General features: G+C 34.3%; 1 protein-coding gene across 1 annotated transcript; it reads right to left on the bottom strand.

The window, feature by feature from the left end:
- Positions 1–850: 850 nt before the first annotated feature.
- Positions 851–15,597, bottom strand: LOC133564629 (protein FAM163B). Its single transcript, XM_061919111.1, has 3 exons — positions 15,365–15,597; positions 5,460–5,575; positions 851–1,541 (listed from the first exon to the last, which is right to left on the bottom strand). Exons 2-3 carry the CDS (start codon positions 5,550–5,552, stop codon positions 1,107–1,109), a joined length of 528 nt encoding a protein of 175 aa, XP_061775095.1. The 5' UTR covers positions 5,553–5,575; positions 15,365–15,597; the 3' UTR covers positions 851–1,106.
- Between the last annotated feature and the right edge of the window lie 7,385 nt (positions 15,598–22,982).

The raw sequence follows: 22,982 nt of genomic DNA, 5'->3' as shown, positions 1-22,982 counted from the left end.
AATAGAACTTTTTGGTATAAACTCAACTGTAAAACACATTTAGACAATGGATCCCATATTCCAATACGTGACTCATTGTTATCTAAACTAAATGCGGTCGACTTCTTAATATTAGGTCAAATGGACTCAAGGTTTTATGTTTGAGGGATGGCGTGGCGCAGTGGTAGAGTGGCCGTGCGCAACCCGAGGGTCCCTGGTTCAAATCCCACCTAGTACCAACCTTGTCACGTCCGTTGTGTCCTGAGCAAGACACTTCACCCTTGCTCCTGATGGGTGCTGGTTGGCGCCTTGCATGGCAGCTCCCTCCATCAGTGTGTGAATGTGTGTGTGAATGGGTAAATGTGGAAGTAGTGTCAAAGCGCTTTGAGTACCTTGAAGGTAGAAAAGCGCTATACAAGTACAACCCATTTAAACTCAACTGGTCGTGTTTGGAGGAAGATGAATACTGAGTGGCATCCCAAGAACACCACACCTACTGTGAAGCATGGCGGTGGAAACATCATGCTTTGGGGCTGTTTTTCTGCCTAGGGGACAGGACGATTGATCCGTGTTAATAAAAGAATGAATGGGGCCATGTATCGTGAGATTTTGAGCCAAAACCTCCTTCCATCAGTGAGAACTTTGAATGGTTGACCAAATACCTTATTTTCCACCATAATTTACAAATAAATTCTTTAAAATTCCTACAATGTGAATTCCTGGATTTTTTTTTCACATTCTGTCTCTCACAGTTGAAGTGTACCTATGATGAAAATTACAGACCTCCGTCATCATTTTAAGTGGGAGAACTTGCATAATCGGTGGCTGACTAAATACTTTTTTGCCCCCCCCTGTAAATCGGTCCAAAAAAAAGGGTACCCATCCCCAGTGATGTGAGACATGAAGTAATCAGATTACACACAATACACATGTGAACATCTACTGGTATAGTATTTCCGATAGTACTGTTAGTATATATAGAGTAGAAGAAAAGAAAAACTTGATCGGCGGATGGATAAGCCGCACGCTAACGTAACAGTTTTTCAAGTCGCCGGATGTCGAGCTAACATCCAACATGGCGTTACATCTAAGAGCCCTCAGTGTTGTCGGTCACCGTGCTCCTGGAGCTACACGTCGGTGCTGACGCTGCGCGTGACCGCCTCCCTCATGGCGACCGAGCGGATGAGGTCCAGCTTCTGGTAGAAGCCCGCCACGTCCGAGGTCACGTCCAGGTCTTGGTGCACGCTCCGGTAGCCCGCCCGCCGCCCGCCGTTGCACAGCCTCTCGGGGCGCTGCAGGTAAAGGGGCAGCGTGTAGCGAGCGCACGACGGGCAGAAGGGGTGCGGCCGGTGGCACCTGCGCGGCTGCGGCGAGTGGCTGACGGGCCCGTTGGCCTCGGTCAGGAAGGTGGGCGGGTACGTCTCCGACTCGTCGCTGTAACGCTCGGGGGTCGGCGGCGTCGGAGGAGCCGACAGAGCCAAGGGGTGGGAAGGCGACATGGTGGACAGCTCCGGTTCCTCCTCCTCCCCCTTCTCAGACTCCTCCCTCTTACAGCAGTAATACTGTGCAGGAGACAATGGGTGCCACGCTATGTTACACTGTAACTGTCTCGGTGTTACCATGTTACACTGTTATCCGCAGCAGTGACTGTGTTACATTGCAGCTTCCACTGCTACATTTTGTTGCAGTGTGCCTAGCTGCCAGTGCGTTACGTTGTGTTACGTTGACAGGGACTGCGAGTTACATTGTGTTACAGTACGGCTGTTAGAGTTACATCGTGTTACAATGTTTCCATCTGCCCGTGTGTTACATTATTCTATGTTGGCAGTGATAGTGTAGTAAATTGGGTAACACTGTAGTACGTTGAAAGTGACAGCATGTTACCTTGTGTTACACTGGAGTACTGCAGTGTTACATTGTGTTTCTGTGTGACTGCCGGTGTTACATTCTATGTTGCAGTGACAGAGTGTTGAATTGTGTTACACTGTAGTGCTGAAGTATAATATCCTGTTGTGTTGACAGTGACAGAGTGTTACATTGTGTTACACTTTAGTACTGGAGTAATATATCCTGTTGTATTGACAGTGACAGAGTGTGATATTGTGTTACACTTTAGTACTGGAGTATTATATCCTGTTATGTTGATAGTGACAGAGCGTTAAATTGTGTTACACTGTAGTGCTGGAGTATTATGTCCTTTTGTGTTGACAGTGACAGAGTGTTATATTGTGTTACACTTTGGTACCGGAGTATCGTATCCTGTTACGTTGATAGTGACAGAGCGTTAAATTGTGTTACACTTTAGTACTGGAGTAATATATCCTGTTGTGTTGACAGTGACAGAGTGTGATATTGTGTTACACTTTAGTACTGGAGTATTATATCCTGTTATGTTGATAGTGACAGAGCGTTAAATTGTGTTACACTGTAGTGCTGGAGTATTATATCCTGTTGTGTTGACAGTGACAGAGTGTTACATTGTGTTACACTTTAGTACTGGAGTATTATATCCTGTTATGTTGATAGTGACAGAGCGTTAAATTGTGTTACACTGTAGTGCTGGAGTATTGTGTCTTTTTGTGTTGACAGTGACAGAGTGTTATATTGTGTTACACTTTGGTACCGGAGTATCATATCCTGTTACGTTGATAGTGACAGAGCGTTAAATTGTGTTACACTTTAGTACTGGAGTAATATATCCTGTTGTGTTGACAGTGACAGAGTGTGATATTGTGTTACACTTTAGTACTGGAGTATTGTATCCTGTTATGTTGATAGTGACAGAACGTTCAATTGTGTTACAATGTAGTGGTGGAGTATTATATCCAGTTACGTTGACAGTGACAGAGTGTTGTATTGTGTTACACGTTAGTACTGGAGAATTATATCCTGTTGCGTTGACAGTGACAGAGTGTTATATTGTGTTACACTTTAGTACTGGAGTATTATATCCTGTTACGTTGATAGTGAGAGAGCGTTAAATTGTGTTACACTGTAGTGCTGGAGTATTATATCCTTGTTACATTGACAGTGACAGTGTGTTACATTGTGTTATATCATAGTACGAGAATGTTACATTTTGTTACCGTGTACAGTAGCTGCCATTGTTACATTGTATTACAATGTGCCTATCTGCCAGTGTGTTACATTGTGTTACATCAACAGTGACAGTGTTGCATCTTGCTACAATGTAGTACTAGAAAGTTACTTTGTGTTACAGTGCAGCGGCCAGCATGTTACAAGGTCTTCTCACGATGCCATCCACAGCAATGACTTTGTCTTACATACTGGTATACTTTAGCTGCCAGTGTAACCAGACCATGTGTCCTGCATGTGGCTTGAACCGGAGTGTGAGAAAAGCTCTTGGCATCGAGCTAAAAACCCACACTGTCAATTCGATGTCTAATGCAAACTTTCGAGTTGTCAGGGGGTAGAGTTTACCAACATACACTTGCACCGCCACACTGGCTACTCTCTGTCACGCCACTTTGATAGATTTGTTTAACAGTGTCAAGGTTAGGGGCATCAACTATGACTTTCTTGCTATATAGTGTTGACAGTGACAATGTGTTACATTGGGTTACGTTGACAGGGACTGTGTGACATTAATGTTACTTTGTGTTTCACCGTCATAATAGGATGTTAATTTCTGTTACAGTGGAGCTGCCAGTGTTAAATTGTATTCCAGTGTTCCTATCTGCCAGTGTGTTAAATTGTGTTACGTTGACACTGACTGTTTGACATTAGTGTTACATTATGTTACAGTGTAGCTGCCAGTGTTACATTGTATTACAGTGTGCCTATCTGTGAGTGTGTTTTATTGTGTTACACTGACAGTGATTGTGTTATATTTTACATTGTCAATGCCAGTCGGTTACATTGTGTTACATTGACAGTTACACAATTTTACATTGTGTTTCATTGTCAATGCCAGTTGGTTACATTGTGTTACATTGACCGTGACTGTGTGTTACATTGTGTTTCATTGTCAAAACCATTTGGTTACACTGTGTTATGTTGACAGTGACTGTGTGTTACATTGTGAATGCCATTTGGTTAGACTGTGTTATGTTCACAGTGACTGTGTGTTTAATTGTGTTACAATGTGAATGCCATTTGGTTACATTGAGTAACATCTACGGTAAGAGCATGCTACATTGTGTTACAATGTCAATGCGAGTCGTTTATATTGTGTTAGATCGCACAGCATTGACGGTGTGTTACAGTTAACAGTGTGCTACATTGTGTTATATTGTCAATGCCAGTCGGTTGCTTTGTGTTACATTGACAGCGACTGTGTGTTACATTTAGGTTCAATGTCAACGCCAGTTGGTTATATTCTGTAATGTTGACTGTGACTGTGTAACACATGTGTTACATTGTGTTACACTGTAGTACTATAGACGTACATTATGTTACAGTGTAGCTGCCAGTGTGTTTTGTTGTGTTAAACTGACAGTGACTGTGTGTTATATTTTACATTGTCAATGCCAGTTGGTCACATTGTGTTACGTTGACAGTTACAAAGTGTTACATTGTGTCTCAATGTCAATGCCAGTTGGTTACATTGTGTTACAGTGACCGTGACTGTGTGTTACATTGTGTTTCATTGTCAAAACCATTTGGTTATACTGTGTTATGTTGACAGTGACTGTGTGTTACATTGTGTTACATTGTGAATGTCATTTGGTTACACTGTGTTATGTTGACAGTGACTGAGTGTTTCATTGTGTTACAATGTGATTGCCATTTGGTTACATTGAGTAACATCTACGGTAACAGCATGCTACATTTTGTTACAATGTTAATGCGAGTCATTTATATTGTGCTGGATCGCACAGCATTGACGGTGTTTTACAGTTAACAGTGTGTTACATTATGTTTTATTGTCAATGCCAGTAGGTTGCTTTGTGTTACATTGAGAGCGACTGTGTGTTACATTGTGGTTCAATGTCAACGCCAGTTGGTTATATTCTGTAATGTTGACTGTGAAACACATGTGTTACATTGTGTTACACTGTAGTATTATAGACGTAAATTATATTACAGTGTAGCTACCAGTGTGTTTTGTTGTGTTAAACTGACAGTGACTGTGTGTTATATTTTACACTGTCAATGTCAGTTGGTCACATTGTGTTACGTTGACAGTTACAAAGTGTTACATTGTGTTTCAATGTCAATGCCAGTTGGTTACATTGTGTTACAGTGACTGTGAGTGTGTGTTACATTGCGTTTCATTGTCAAAACCATTTGGTTACACTGTGTTATGTTGACAGTGACTGTGTGTTACATTGTGTTACATTGTGAATGGCATTTGGTTACACTGAGTAACATCTACCGTGACAGCATGCTACATTTGTGCTACAATGTCAATGCGAGCCGTTTATATTGTGTTAGATCGCACAGCATTGACAGTGTGTTACAGTTAACAGTGTGTTACACTGTGTTACGGTTTGAGTCCCAAAGCGCTGCCAACATACCTGCAACCTACATAAGCACAGCACGGCGACGATGGTCAGTAAGATGACGGCGGCCAGAATTCCTCCTGCGATGACCACGGTCCCGGCTGACATTCGAAATTCTCTCCATCAACAGTCTGAGGTGAGGATGAGGACGAGGAGGAAGAAAAGACAAACTGTATTATTTTGGAGCTTTTTGAAGAAAGAATACTTTTAGGAAGTGAACCTTCTCTTCAAACGTTCATGTTTTATGCAAGGCTGCACTTCATTGTTAGCATTAGCATCCTTGCCTGCACACTCAACACTGAATATTACATTCAGTTCGACACGCAATGATACTTCGTCAGATATCATTGATATCAGGATGATCCTTCAATACTCTTTCAGTGATACCACTTTTTCAACCGAATTTTAATAATATCATCAAATTAGTTCGTTGATATCAATGATATCTTATCAAAATCTGAATAAAATCGTATTAATATTCCAGGGATACCACTGATATCTCATCAATATCGTATTGATATCTCAAACAGAAGTCATTCATGTCTCTAAAATCGTATAAAAATCTTAATAACATCTCGAAAACATCTACAGTAGCTGATATCACTGATATCTCATCAAACTAATATCTTAATAATACTTCAGTAATATCAATAATATCTTATCAAAATCTTACTTCCATCCATCCATCCATCCATTTTCTACCGCTTATTCCCTTTCGGGGTTGCGGGGGGCGCTGGCGCCTATCTCAGCTACAATCGGGCGGAAGGCGGGGTACACCCTGGACAAGTCGCCACTTACTTATATGTCAGTAATATTTCAGTAATATGATACATTTTGAAAATCTGAAAAATATTTTACTTTGATATCCAATCAATTAATTTAATTGATCTAATTTAATATTAATGTCTCATTAATATTTCACCACTGATGTCTTATATCTAAATCCTACTGATATAGCAATACTAGTTCATTGATATCACTGATACCTGATCAAATCTAATTAGTATCTCAATAATATTTTACATAGATATCATACCAAAATCTGACTGTCAAAATTATTTCAGTGATATCATGATATTTTGTGGATACATAAAGCTTACTAATATTTTAGTGATATCATTAATTTTCTGTCGATACACAAATCTTCGTAATATGTCATTTACATTTTAGTGATATTATTGATATCTTGTTGATATATAAATGTTACTCATATCTCAATATTTTAGTGATGTCATTGATATATTTTGATACATAAACCTTACTAATATCTCAATAATATTTTTGTGATATAATTGATATCTTGTCAATACATAAAACTTACTATCTCAGGAATATTTTAGTGATATAACAGATATCTTATCAAAATCTGACTAATATGTCAAAAAATATTTCAGTGATATGATATTTTGCCAATACATAAATCTTACTAATATTTTAGTGATATAATTAATATCCTGTCGGTACACAAATCCTACTAGTATTGTACTTCATATTTTAGTAATATTATTGATGTATAAATCTTACTCATATCTCAACAATATTCCTGTGATATTGATATCCTGTTGATACATAAATCTTACTAATATTTAGGATATCATCCTAAATATCTTGTCGATACACAAATATTACTAATATCTCAATATTATTTTAGTGATATCAATGATGTATTTTTTATACATAAATCGTAATAATATCTCAATAATATTTTAGTGATATAATTGATATGTTGTTGGTACATAAATCTTAATAATTTCTCAATAATATGTTTGTGATATCATTGATATATTGTTGGTACATAAATCTTACTAATATCACAATAATATTTTAAAGATATCATTGATATATTGTTGATACATAAATCATACTAATATCTCAATAATATTTAAGCAGTAGCATTGACATTTTGCAGATACATAAATCTTGCCAATATTTTAGTGATATCATTAACATCATATCGATACATAAATCTTTACTAATATCTCAATAATATTTTGTGATATCATTGATATATTGTTGATACATAAATCTTACTAATACCTCATTAATATTTTAGTGATGTCATTGATATCCTGTCGATACATACATCTTACAAATATCTCATGAATATTTTCTTGATATCATTGATATCTTGTCCATACATAAATGTTGCTAATATCTCAAAAATATTTTAGCGATACCATTGATATTTTGCCAATACATAAATATTACTAGTATTTTAGTGATCTCATTGATATCATATCGATACATACATCTTACAAATATCTCATTAATATTTTAGTGATATCATTGATATATTGTCCATATATAAATCTTAATAATATCTCAATAATATTTCAACGATACATTGATATTTTGCCAATACATAAATTATACCAAGATTTTAGTGATATCATTAACGTAACGTCGATACATAAATCTTATTAATATCTCAATAATATTTTAGTGATATCATTGATATCTGGTTGATACACAAATCTTACTAATATTTTAGTGATATCATTGATATCATGTCGATACATACATCTTACAAATATCTCATGAATATTTTAGTGATATCATTGATATAGTGTCCTTATATAAATCTTAATAATATCTCAATAATATTTCAACGATACCATTGATATTTTGTCAATACATAAATCTTACCAATATTTTAATGATATCATTAACATCATGTTGTTACATAAATCTTACTAATATCTCAATAATATTTTAGTGATATCATTGATATCTTGTTGATACATAAATCTCACTAATATTTTAGTGATATCGTTGATATCATGTCGATACATACATCTTACATATGTCTCATCAATAGTTTGGTGATATCATTGATTATATTGTCCATACATGAATCTTACTAATATCTCAGTATTATTTCAACGATACCATTGATATTTTGCCAATACATAAATCTTACCAATATTTTAGTGATATCATTAACATCATGTTGTTACATAAATCTTACTAATATCTAAAAAATGTTTAGTGATATCATTGATATCATGTTGTTACATACTGTAAATCTTACTAATATCTCAAAAATGTTTAGTGATATCATTGATATCTTGTTGATACATAAATCTTACTAATATCTAATTATGTCAGTGATATCATTGATATTCTGTCGATACATAAATCTTACAACTATCTCATGAATATTTTAGTGATATCATTGATATTTTGCCAATACATAAATCCTACTTATATCTCAATAATATTTTGTGATATCATTGATACATTGTTGATACATAAATCTTACTAATACCTCATTAATATTTTAGTGATGTCATTGATATCCTGTCGATACATACATCTTACAAATATCTCATGAATATTTTCTTGATATCATTGATATCTTGTCCATACATAAATGTTGCTAATATCTCAAAAATATTTTAGCGATACCATTGATATTTTGCCAATACATAAATATTACTAGTATTTTAGTGATCTCATTGATATCATATCGATACATACATCTTACAAATATCTCATTAATATTTTAGTGATATCATTGATATATTGTCCATATATAAATCTTAATAATATCTCAATAATATTTCAACGATACATTGATATTTTGCCAATACATAAATTATACCAAGATTTTAGTGATATCATTAACGTAACGTCGATACATAAATCTTATTAATATCTCAATAATATTTTAGTGATATCATTGATATCTGGTTGATACACAAATCTTACTAATATTTTAGTGATATCATTGATATCATGTCGATACATACATCTTACAAATATCTCATGAATATTTTAGTGATATCATTGATATAGTGTCCTTATATAAATCTTAATAATATCTCAATAATATTTCAACGATACCATTGATATTTTGTCAATACATAAATCTTACCAATATTTTAATGATATCATTAACATCATGTTGTTACATAAATCTTACTAATATCTCAATAATATTTTAGTGATATCATTGATATCTTGTTGATACATAAATCTCACTAATATTTTAGTGATATCGTTGATATCATGTCGATACATACATCTTACATATGTCTCATCAATAGTTTGGTGATATCATTGATTATATTGTCCATACATGAATCTTACTAATATCTCAGTATTATTTCAACGATACCATTGATATTTTGCCAATACATAAATCTTACCAATATTTTAGTGATATCATTAACATCATGTTGTTACATAAATCTTACTAATATCTAAAAAATGTTTAGTGATATCATTGATATCATGTTGTTACATACTGTAAATCTTACTAATATCTCAAAAATGTTTAGTGATATCATTGATATCTTGTTGATACATAAATCTTACTAATATCTAATTATGTCAGTGATATCATTGATATTCTGTCGATACATAAATCTTACAACTATCTCATGAATATTTTAGTGATATCATTGATATTTTGCCAATACATAAATCCTACTTATATCTCAATAATATTTTGTGATATCATTGATACATTGTTGATACATAAATCTTACTAATACCTCATTAATATTTTAGTGATGTCATTGATATCCTGTCGATACATACATCTTACAAATATCTCATGAATATTTTCTTGATATCATTGATATCTTGTCCATACATAAATGTTGCTAATATCTCAAAAATATTTTTGCGATACCATTGATATTTTGCCAATACATAAATATTACTAGTATTTTAGTGATCTCATTTATATCATATCGATACATACATCTTACAAATATCTCATTAATATTTTAGTGATATCATTGATATATTGTCCATATATAAATCTTAATAATATCTCAATAATATTTCAACGATACATTGATATTTTGCCAATACATAAATTATACCAAGATTTTAGTGATATCATTAACGTAACGTCGATACATAAATCTTATTAATATCTCAATAATATTTTAGTGATATCATTGATATCTGGTTGATACACAAATCTTACTAATATTTTAGTGATATCATTGATATCATGTCGATACATACATCTTACAAATATCTCATGAATATTTTAGTGATATCATTGATATAGTGTCCTTATATAAATCTTAATAATATCTCAATAATATTTCAACGATACCATTGATATTTTGTCAATACATAAATCTTACCAATATTTTAATGATATCATTAACATCATGTTGTTACATAAATCTTACTAATATCTCAATAATATTTTAGTGATATCATTGATATCTTGTTGATACATAAATCTCACTAATATTTTAGTGATATCGTTGATATCATGTCGATACATACATCTTACATATGTCTCATCAATAGTTTGGTGATATCATTGATTATATTGTCCATACATGAATCTTACTAATATCTCAGTATTATTTCAACGATACCATTGATATTTTGCCAATACATAAATCTTACCAATATTTTAGTGATATCATTAACATCATGTTGTTACATAAATCTTACTAATATCTAAAAAATGTTTAGTGATATCATTGATATCATGTTGTTACATACTGTAAATCTTACTAATATCTCAAAAATGTTTAGTGATATCATTGATATCTTGTTGATACATAAATCTTACTAATATCTAATTATGTTAGTGATATCATTGATATTCTGTCGATACATAAATCTTACAACTATCTCATGAATATTTTAGTGATATCATTGATATTTTGCCAATACATAAATCCTACTTATATCTCAATAATATTTTACTGACACCATTGATATTTTGTTGATACATAAATCTTACTAATGTTTTACTGATATCATTAACATCATGTCGTTACATAAATCTTACTAATATCTCAATCATATTTTAGTGTTACAATTGATGTATTTTTAATACATAGATCTTACTCATAGCTCAATCATATGTTAATGATATCATGGATATCCTGTCAATACACAAATCTTACTAATATCCAAGTAATAATTTGGTGATATCATTGATAACTTGTTGATACATAAATCTTACTAATATCTCAATAATGTTTTAATGATATCATTGATATCTTGTTGATACATAAATCTTACTATAATCTCATTAATATTTCAGTGATATCATTGATATCCTGTCGATAAATAAATCTTACAAATATCTAATGATTATTTTAGTGATATCATTGATATTTTGCCAATACATAAATCTTACTAATATCTCAATAATATTTTAGCGATACCAATGATATTTTGCTGATACATAAATCGTACTAATATTTTAGTGACATCATTAACATGTCGAAAAATAAATCTTAATAATAACTCATTAATATTTTAGTGATATCATTTATATATTTTCGATACATAAATCTTTCTAATATCTCAAAAATATTTTAGTGATATAATTGATATTTTTTTGATACATAAATCTTACTCATAACTCAATCATATATTAGTAATATCATTGATATCCTGTCGATACACAAATCTTACTAATATCTCAATGATAATTTCGTGATATCATTGATATCTTGTTGATGCATAAATTTTGCTAATACTAATATCTAATTAATACTAATATCTCATTAATATTTCATTAATATTTCAGTGATATCGTTATCCTGTCGATACATAAATCTTACAAATATCTCATGAATACTTCAGTAATATCATTGATATTTTGCCAATACATAAATTTTACTAATATCTCAATGATTTGACTAATATCTCAATAATATTTTGCCGATACATAAATCATAATAATATTTTACTGATATCATTAACATCATGTCGTTACATAAATCTTACTAATACCTCTATAATATTTTAGTTATATAATTGATGTATTTTTGATACATAAATCAATCATATTTTAGTGATATCATTGCTATCCTGTTGATATACAAATCTTACTAATATCTCAATAATAATTTAGTGATATCATTGATATCTTGTTGATACATCAATTTTACTAATATCTCGATAATATTTTAGTGATATCATTAATATCTTGTTGATATATACATCTTACCAGTATCCCAATAATATTTTGGTGATGTAATTGATATATTGTTGATACATAAACCTTACTAATATCTCATTAATATTTCAATGATATCATTATCTTGTCGATACATACATCTTACTAATATCTCAATAATTTTTTTGTGATATCATTGACATTTTGCAGATACATAATTCTGACTAAAATGTTTGTGATATCATTAACAGATATCTTACAGATATCTCATTAATATTTTTGTGATATCATTGATATCTTGTCCATACATAAATCCTTACTAATATCTCAATAATATTTTAGTGTTGTAAATGATGTATTTTTGATCCATAAATCTTACTAATAACTCAATCATATTTTAGTGATACCATTGCTATCCTGTCTATACAAAAATCTTACAATATCTCAGTTATAATTTCGTGATATCATTGACATTTTGCAGATACGTAAATCTTACTAAACATTTAGTGATGTCATTAACAGATATCTTACAGATATCTCATTAATATGTTTGTGATATCATTGATATCTTGTCCATGCATAAATCTTTCTAATATCTCAATAATATTTTAGTGTTGTAAATTATGTATTTTTGATCCATAAATCTTACTATTAACTCAATCATATTTTAGTGATATCATTGCTATCCTGTCGATATACAAATCTTACTAATATCTCAATAATAATTTGGTGATATCATTGATATCTTGTTGATACATAAATTTTACTAATATCTCGATAATATCTTAGTGATATTAATATATTGTTGATACATACATCTTACTAGTATCTCAATAATATTTTAATGCTTTAATTGATATATTGTTGATACATAAATCTTACTATCTCATTAATATTTCAGTGATATCATTAATATCTTGTCGATACATACATTTTACTAATATCTCAACAATATTTTGTGATATCATTGACATTTTGCCGATACATAAATCTTACTAAAATTTTAGTGATATCATTAACATCATATCAATAAATGAATCTTACAGATATCTCATTAATATTTTAGTGATGCCATTGACATCTTGTCCATACATAAATCTTACTAATATCTCAATGATATTTTAGTTTTGTAATTGATGTATTTTTATACATAAATCTTACTCATTACTCAATCCTATTTTAGTGATATCATGGATATCCTGTCAATACACAAATCTTACTAATACCTCAATAATATTTTAGTGATATCATTGATATATTTTTGATACATAAATCTTAATAATATCTCAATAATATTGTTGTGATATCGTTGATATCTCGTCAATACACTAATCTTACTAATAGCTCAATAATATTTTAGCGATAGCATTGATATTTTGCAGATACATAAATATTACCCATATTTTAGTGATATCATTAACATCATGTCGATACATAAATCTTACTAATATCTCGATAATATTTTAGTGATATCTTTGATGTCTTGTTGATACATACGTCTTACTAATATCTCAATAATATTTCAGCAATTCCATTGAAATTTTGCAGATACATAAATCTGACAAAAAAAAATTGTGATATCATAAACAGCATGTTGGTACACAAATCTTACAGATATCTCATTAATATTTTAGTGATATCATTGATATCTTGTCCATACATAAATCTTGCTAATATGTCAATAATATTTTAGTGATATCATTGATATCTTGTCCATACATAAATCTTGCTAATATGTCAATAATATTTTAGTGATATCATTGATATCTTGTCCATACATAAATCTTGCTAATATGTCAATAATATTTTAGTGATATCATTGATATCTTGTCCATACATAAATCTTGCTAATATGTCAATAATATTTTAGTGATATCATTGATATCTTGTCCATACATAAATCTTGCTATTATGTCAATAATATTTTAGTGATATCATTGATATCTTGTCCATACATAAATCTTGCTAATATGTCAATAATATTTTAGTGATATCATTGATATCTTGTCCATACATAAATCTTGCTAATATGTCAATAATATTTTAGTGATATCATTGATATCTTGTCCATACATAAATCTTGCTAATATGTCAATAATATTTTTGTGATATCATTGCTATCCGGTCGATACAACAATCTTACTAATATCTCGGTAATAATTTCGTGATAGCATTGATATCTTGTCGATACAAAAATCTTAGTAATATCTCAATAATGTTTTAGTGATATCATTGATATATTGATGATACATAAATCTTACGAAGATCTCGATAATATCTTAGTGATATTAATATATTGTTGATACATACATCTTACTAGTATCTCAATAATATTTTAATGCTTTAATTGATATATTGTTGATACATAAATCTTACTATCTCATTAATATTTCAGTGATATCATTAATATCTTGTCGATACATACATTTTACTAATATCTCAACAATATTTTGTGATATCATTGACATTTTGCCGATACATAAATCTTACTAAAATTTTAGTGATATCATTAACATCATATCAATAAATGAATCTTACAGATATCTCATTAATATTTTAGTGATGCCATTGACATCTTGTCCATACATAAATCTTACTGATATCTCAATGATATTTTAGTTTGGTAATTGATGTATTTTTATACATAAATCTTACTCATTACTCAATCCTATTTTAGTGATATCATGGATATCCTGTCAATACACAAATCTTACTAATATCTCAATAATATTTTAGTGATATCATTGATATATTTTTGATACATAAATCTTAATAATATCTCAATAATATTGTTGTGATATCGTTGATATCTCGTCAATACACTAATCTTACTAATAGCTCAATAATATTTCAGCGATACCATTGCCGATACATAAACCTAATGAATAATTCTGTGATATTACAGCGAGGGCTCACACATCTTCATCCACGATCATGTTGAGATAAAAGTGCTGAAGTTCTCAAGTGAGTTGGTGGACGCTAAAGGACGAAGACGCGTCCAGAACTGAGGCGTTCATGGTCTCACCCTGCATCACCAGAGGGCTTGTCTCCTCCTGACGTGCTGCTTGGAGCTCAGAGGGTCTTCCTGTGGTTCCTGGTCCCCCGTGGTCCCAGGATGTTGCGCTCTTCGATCAAGGACAAAGAAGTCAGCAAACTCTGGGGGACATTTCCACGGGGGGCTCCTGAGGAGACTTCCAGGGGGGTCCCGGTGAAGACGAGCTCTGCAAAGACGCAAACTCTCCTGCTCAGGATGGATCCGGTCTGGTCCTGCCCGCTGAGGCGCGCTCATGTGCGAGGATGCGCGAGGATGCGTCACAGCGGGGAGAGGAGGCTCGTCCTCCTTCCTCATCTTCCTCATCTTCCTCATCGTCTTCCTCTCACCTGCAACCGCTTTCGTCACCAGAGTTGGCCCACTTCACACTCACACTGCTTGAGTGGACACTCCATTAGGGACACAAAGGACACCTAATTAGGGACACAGAGGACATTTGATTAGGGACAGAGTGGACATTTGATTAGGGACACAGCGGAAACTAGACTAGGGACACAGCGGACACCTGATTAGGGACACAAAGGACATTTGATTAGGGATACAGTGGAAACTTAATCAGGGACAAAGTGGACACTTCATTAGGGACACAGTGGACATTTGATTAGGGACACCGCGGAAACTAGACTAGGGACACAGCAGACACCTGATTAGGGACACAAAGGACATTTGATTAGGGATACAGTGGAAACTTAATCAGGGACACAGTGCACATTTGATTAGGGACACAGGGGATACTAGACTATGCACACAGTGGACACTTGATTAGGGACAAAAAGGACATTTGTTTAGGGATACAGTGGAAATTAATTACGGACAAAGTAGACACTTCATTAGGGACACAGTGGACATTTGATTAGGGAGACAGCGGAAACTAGACTAGGGACACAGTGGACACCTGATTAGGGACACAAAGGACATTTGATTAGGGATACAGTGGAAACTTATTTAGGGACACAGTGGACATTTGATTAGGGACACAGCGGAAACTAGACTAGGGACACAGCAGACACCTGATTAGGGACACAAAGGACATTTGATTAGGGATACAGTGGAAACTTAATCAGGGACACAGTGCACATTTGATTAGGGACACAGGGAATACTAGACTAGGGACACAGTGGACACCTGATTAGGGACACAAAGGACATTTGATTAGGGATACAGTGGAAATTAATTAGGGACAAAGTGGACACTTCATTAGGGACACAGTGGACATTTGATTAGGGAGACAGCGGAAACTAGACTAGGGACACAGCAGACACCTGATTAGGGACACAAAGGACATTTGATTAGGGATACAGTGGAAACTTAATCAGGGACACAGTGCACATTTGATTAGGGACACAGGGGATACTAGACTATGGACACAGTGGACATTTGATTAGGGACACAGGGGATACTAGACTATGGACACAATGGACATTTGATTAGGGACAAAAAGGACATTTGATTAGGGATACAGTGGAAACTTCATTAGCGACACAGTGGGTATGTGATTAGGGACACAGCGGAAACTTGAATAGGGACACAGTGGACACTTGATTAGGGACAAAAAGGACACTTCATAAGCGACACAGTGGACATGTGATTAGGGACACAGCGGAAACTTGAATAGGGACGAAGTGGACACCTGATTAGGCACACAAAAGACATTTGATTGGGGATACAGTGGAAACCTAATCAGGGACACAGTGGACACTGCATTAGGGACACAGTGGACATTTGATTAGGTCCACAGTGGACACCTGTATAGGGACACAGTGGCCACCTGACTAGGGACACAGTGGACATTTGATTAGGTACACAGTGGCCACCTGACTAGGGACACAGTGGACATTTGATTAGGGACGCAGTGGGCCTATGGTCAGAGCAGACAGCTGATATGGGCAAAGTGGACATGTGCAGACACAGTTGACACTTGCTTAGGGACACAGAGACCAGTTGATCTGCCATTTCTTTTCTTTTTCTTCTATGTCCCACTCTCCTTTGTGGAGGGAGTCCGGTCCGATCCGGTGGCCATGTACTGCTCGCCTGTGTATCGGCTGGGGACATCTCTGCGCTGCTGATCCGCCTCCGCTTGGGATGGTTTCCTGCTGGCTCCGCTGTGAACGGGACTCTCGCTGCTGTGCTGGATCCGCTTTGGACTGGACTCTCGCGACTGTGTTGGATCCATTTTGGATTGAACTTTCACAGTATCATGTTAGACCCGCTCGACATCCATTGCTTTCCTCCTCTCCAAGGTTCTCATAGTCATCATTGTCACCGACGTCCCACTGGGTCATTATTGTCACCGATGTCCCACTGGGTGTGAGTTTTCCTTGCCCTTATGTGGGCCTACCGAGGATGTCGTAGTGGTTTGTGCAGCCCTTTGAGACACTAGTGATTTAGGGCTATATAAGTAAACATTGATTGACAGAGGACAATTGATTAGGGACACAGTGGAAACTTGATTAGGGACACAGTGGGCCTATGGTCACAGCAGACAACTGATGAGGAAAAGTGGACACGTGTAGACAGAATGGACACTTGATTAGGGACACATATGACATTTGATAAGGGACACAGTGGACACTTCATAAGGCACAGAGTGGGCCTAAGGTCAGAGTCCACTTCAATACGGACGCAGTGGACATTTGATTAGGAACACAGCGGAAACTTGATTAGGGACACAGTATACATTTGACTAGGGACACAGTGGACATGTCAATAGGGACAGAGTGGGCCTAAGTTCAGAGTCCACTTCATTAGGGACACAGTGGACACCTGATTGGGGACACAGAGGACATTTGATTAGGGATACAGTGGAAATTTAACTAGGGACACAGTGGACACTTGATTAGGGGACACAGAGGGTTCATGGTCACAGCAGACACCTGATAAGGCAAAGTAAACATGTGTAGACACAATGGACACTTGAGTAAGGACATAGCGGACATTTGATTCGGGACATAGTCAACACTTGATTAGGTAGACAGTGGACACATGATTAGGGACACAGTGGAAACATGATTAGGGACATAGTGGACACCTGATTAGGGACACAGTGGAAACCTGATCAGGGACACAGTGGACACAGTTGATCAGTGGAACTATCTTGCAGTGTTCACAGGGGAGTGTGAAGCAACGACCTCAGCCGCTTGCTACTCGGACTTTGCTGGAAAAAATGTGGAATAAAGGAGGCGGTACACAAGTAGAACAAAGGTAAATACAAATATTAACTATTTACTTCATTACAATTTGTAAAAGTAGTTAGCCTCAAGCCCAGTAAACGGAATGCTAATGCTAATGCTAACAGTAAACAGAATGCTAATGCTAATGCTAACAGTAAACAGAATGCTAATGCTAACAGTAAACAGAATGCTAATGCTAATGCTAACAGTAAACAGAATGCTAATGCTAACAGTAAACAGAATGCTAATGCTAATGCTAATATTTCAGCTTTCGCATTGGCTACAGCTGAAATGGACCAAGAGGAATGGCCTGACCCTAATGAATTTGTCATTCCCTGGTTCTTTTGTGGGTTCATGCGTTGTTCTCGTCCCTGCAGCATGACAAAAAAAAAAATGAAAAGAGCAGCCGGAGGAAGAAAATATTTCATAGAGTGAATAATTTAGAGGCGAAAGCGGGCTGAGATTTCAGTGTATTGTGCAGACCACCATGTGGAATATTGATGAGAAGGTTCTTCTCCCTTTCCCTGACACAACACTCTCGGCGGAAAAGTGGAACCAACACAACAACACCCGACTTCTTTCTAACCCCGCATGGGTTCTAACCCAAAACCACACCGGAGGGGGATAGGTTGTAGAGCCGGACACGATCTAGCTTCTCTGACTGCTCAGTTTGTTCTACAGTTCACCAGGAGACATTTTGGGTTCTACCGCCTCAGGTTGGTGAGGCATTGAGATTGCGTTCTTGTTTTAACTTCATTTTGGTTCCCGTCATTGGATACGTTCTTGATTCCACAGCTGACTGTAGCGTGTTCTTCTTGTCCTGAAACTCACTTCCTCTTGGCTTCCAAAGTTCTAACTCTGACCAAAAAGTAGGTAGCAGAGTTGGGTTCCACAGTAACCAACTCTGAAGCTGACTTATTCTTGGGTTTTAGATCCAGTGATACTCTGGGTTTTGACTCTTATGCTACTTTACTTTAGTTTAGTTTAAAATCTGACATAATTTTGAGTTCTACCATTGGCAACACTGCAGGTTCTTATGGTAACCAAAATGTAGGTTGTAGAGTTGGGTTTTAGAGTCTATCCAAAGTTCCTACTCTAATCAAATTATGTTATGTAAAGTTTGGTTCTAAAGTTCGTTTAATGTTTAATTCTTAACTAAAATGTAGATTGTTGAGTTGGGTTCTAAAGTATATCCAAAGTTTCAACTGTAACCAAAATGTATGTTCTAGAATTGAGTTCAAGAGTTCACCCAAAATTTCAACTCTTACCAAAATGTTGGTGGTAGAGTTGGGTTCTAAAGTATATCCAAAGTTTCAACTGTAATCAAAATATATAATGTCGGGTTGGGTTCTAGAGTGTATCCAACATTTTAACCATTACCTAAAATGTAGGTTGCAGAGTTGGGTTCTAAAGTCTATCCAAAGTTTCAACTCTAAACAAAATATATAATGTAGAATTGGGTTCTAGACTTTTTCCAAAGTTTTAACTCTCAACTAAAATGTAGGTTGTCCAGTTGGGTTCAAGAATTTACCCAAGGTTTCAACTGTAGCCAAAATGTATGTTCTAGAATTGAGTTCAAGAGTTGACCCAAAATTTCAACTCTTACCAAAATGTTGGTGGTACAGTTGGGTTTTAAAAGTTTCCCCGAAGTTTCAACTCTAACTAAAATGTAGGTTGCAGAGTTGGGTTCTAAAGTATATCCAAAGTTTCAACTGTAATCAAAATATATAATGTCAGGTTGGGTTCTAGAGTGTATCCAACATTTTAACCATTAACTAAAATGTAGGTTGCAGAGTTGGGTTCTAAAGTCTATCCAACGTTTCAAACTCTAAACAAAATATATAATGTAGAATTGGGTTCTAGACTTTTTCCAAAGTTTTAACTCTCAACTAAAATGTAGGTTGTCCAGTTGGGTTCAAGAATTTACCCAAGATTTCAACTGTAACCAAAATGTATGTTCTAGAATTGAGTTCAAGAGTTCACCCAAAATTTCAAGTCTTACCAAAATGTTGGTGGTACAGTTGGGTTTTAAAAGTTTCCTCGAAGTTTCAACTCTAACTAAAATGTAGGTTGCAGAGTTGGGTTCTAAAGTATATCCAAAGTTTCAACTGTAATCAAAATATATAATGTCGGGTTGGGTTCTAGAGTGTATCCAACATTTTAACCATTAACTAAAATGTAGGTTGCAGAGTTGGGTTCTAAAGTCTATCCAAAGTTTCAACTCTAAACAAAATATATAATGTAGAATTGGGTTCTAGACTTTTTCCAAAGTTTTAACTCTCAACTAAAATGTAGGTTGTCCAGTTGGGTTCAAGAATTTACCCAAGATTTCAACTGTAACCAAAATGTATGTTCTAGAATTGAGTTCAAGAGTTCACCCAAAATTTCAAGTCTTACCAAAATGTTGGTGGTACAGTTGGGTTTTAAAAGTTTCCCCGAAGTTTCAACTTTAACTAAAATGTAGTTTGCAGAGTTGGGTTCTAAAGTATATCCAAAGTTTCAACTGTAGCCAAAATGTATGTTCTACCATTTAAATTCAAGAGTTGACCCAAAATTTAAACTCTTACCAAAATGTTGGTGGTACATTTGGGTTTTAAAAGTTTCCCCGAAGTTTCAACTTTAACTAAAATGTAGTTTGCAGAGTTGGGTTCTAAAGTATATCCAAAGTTTCAACTGTAATCAAAATATATAATGTCAGGTTGGGTTCTAGAGTGTATCCAACATTTTAACCATTAACTAAAATGTAGGTTGCAGAGTTGGGTTCTAAAGTCTATCCAAAGTTTCAACTCTAAACAAAATATATAATGTAGAATTGGGTTCCAGACTTTTTCCAAAGTTTTAACTCTTAACTAAAATGTAGGTTGTCGAGTTGGGTTCAAGAATGTACCCAAGGTTTCAACTGTAACCAAAATGTATGTTCTAGAATTGAGTTCAAGAGTTGACCCAAAATTTCAACTCTTACAAAAATGTTGGTGGTAGAGTTGGATTTTAAGAGTTTCCCCGAAGTTTCAACTCTAACTAAAATGTAGGTTGCAGAGTTGGGTTCTAAAGTATATCCAAAGTTTCAACTGTAACCAAAATATATAATGTCAGGTTGGGTTCTAGACTGTATCCAACATTTTAACCATTAACTAAAATGTAGGTTGCAGAGTTGGGTTCTAAAGTATATCCAAAGTTTCAACTGTAACCAAAATGTATGTTCTAGAATTGAGTTCAAGAGCTCACCCAAAATTTCAGCTCTTACAAAAATGTTGGTGGTAGAGTTGGATGTAGAGTTGGATGTAGAGTTGGTGTAGGTTGGGTTTTAAAAGTTTCCCCGAAGTTTCAACTCTAACTAAAATGTAGGTTGCAGAGTTGGGTTCTAAAGTATATCCAAAGTTTCAACTGTAACCAAAATGTATGTTCTAGAATTGAGTTCAAGAGTTGACCCAAAATTTCAACTCTTACAAAAATGTTGGTGGTAAAGTTGGATTTTAAGAGTTTCCCCGAAGTTTCAACTCTAACTAAAATGTAGGTTGCAGAGTTGGGTTCTAAAGTATATCCAAAGTTTCAACTGTAATCAAAATATATAATGTCAGGTTGGGTTCTAGAGTGTATCCAACATTTTAACCATTAACTAAAATGTAGGTTGCAGAGTTGGGTTCTAAAGTCTATCCAAAGTTTCAACTGTAACCAAAATGTATGTTCTAGAATTGAGTTCAAGAGCTCACCCAAAATTTCAGCTCTTACAAAAATGTTGGTGGTAGAGTTGGATGTAGAGTTGGATGTAGAGTTGGTGTAGGTTGGGTTTTAAAAGTTTCCCCGAAGTTTCAACTCTAACTAAAATGTAGGTTGCAGAGTTGGGTTCTAAAGTATATCCAAAGTTTCAACTGTAACCAAAATGTATGTTCTAGAATTGAGTTCAAGAGCTCACCCAAAATTTCAGCTCTTACAAAAATGTTGGTGGTAGAGTTGGATTTTAAGAGTTTCCCCGAAGTTTCAACTCTAACTAAAATGTAGGTTGCAGAGTTGGGTTCTAAAGTATATCCAAAGTTTCAACTGTAATCAAAATATATAATGTCAGGTTGGGTTCTAGAGTGTATCCAACATTTTAACCATTAACTAAAATGTAGGTTGCAGAGTTGGGTTCTAAAGTCTATCCAAAGTTTCAACTCTAAACAAAATATATAATGTAGAATTGGGTTCTAGACTTTTTCCAAAGTTTTAACTCTTAACTAAAATGTAGGTTGTCCAGTTGGGTTCAAGAATTTACCCAAGGTTTCAACTGTAACCAAAATGTATGTTCTAGAATTGAGTTCAAGAGTTCACCCAAAATTTCAACTCTTACCAAAATGTTGGTGGTACAGTTGGGATTTAAAAGTTTCCCCGAAGTTTCAACTCTAACTAAAACGTAGGTTGCAGAGTTGGGTTCTAAAGTATAT

This window comes from Nerophis ophidion, linkage group LG01, assembly GCF_033978795.1.
Source record: "Nerophis ophidion isolate RoL-2023_Sa linkage group LG01, RoL_Noph_v1.0, whole genome shotgun sequence".
NCBI lineage: Eukaryota > Metazoa > Chordata > Actinopteri > Syngnathiformes > Syngnathidae > Nerophis > Nerophis ophidion.
Note: the sequence above shows the minus strand (reverse complement) of the source record. Positions and strands in the feature narration are given on the sequence as shown.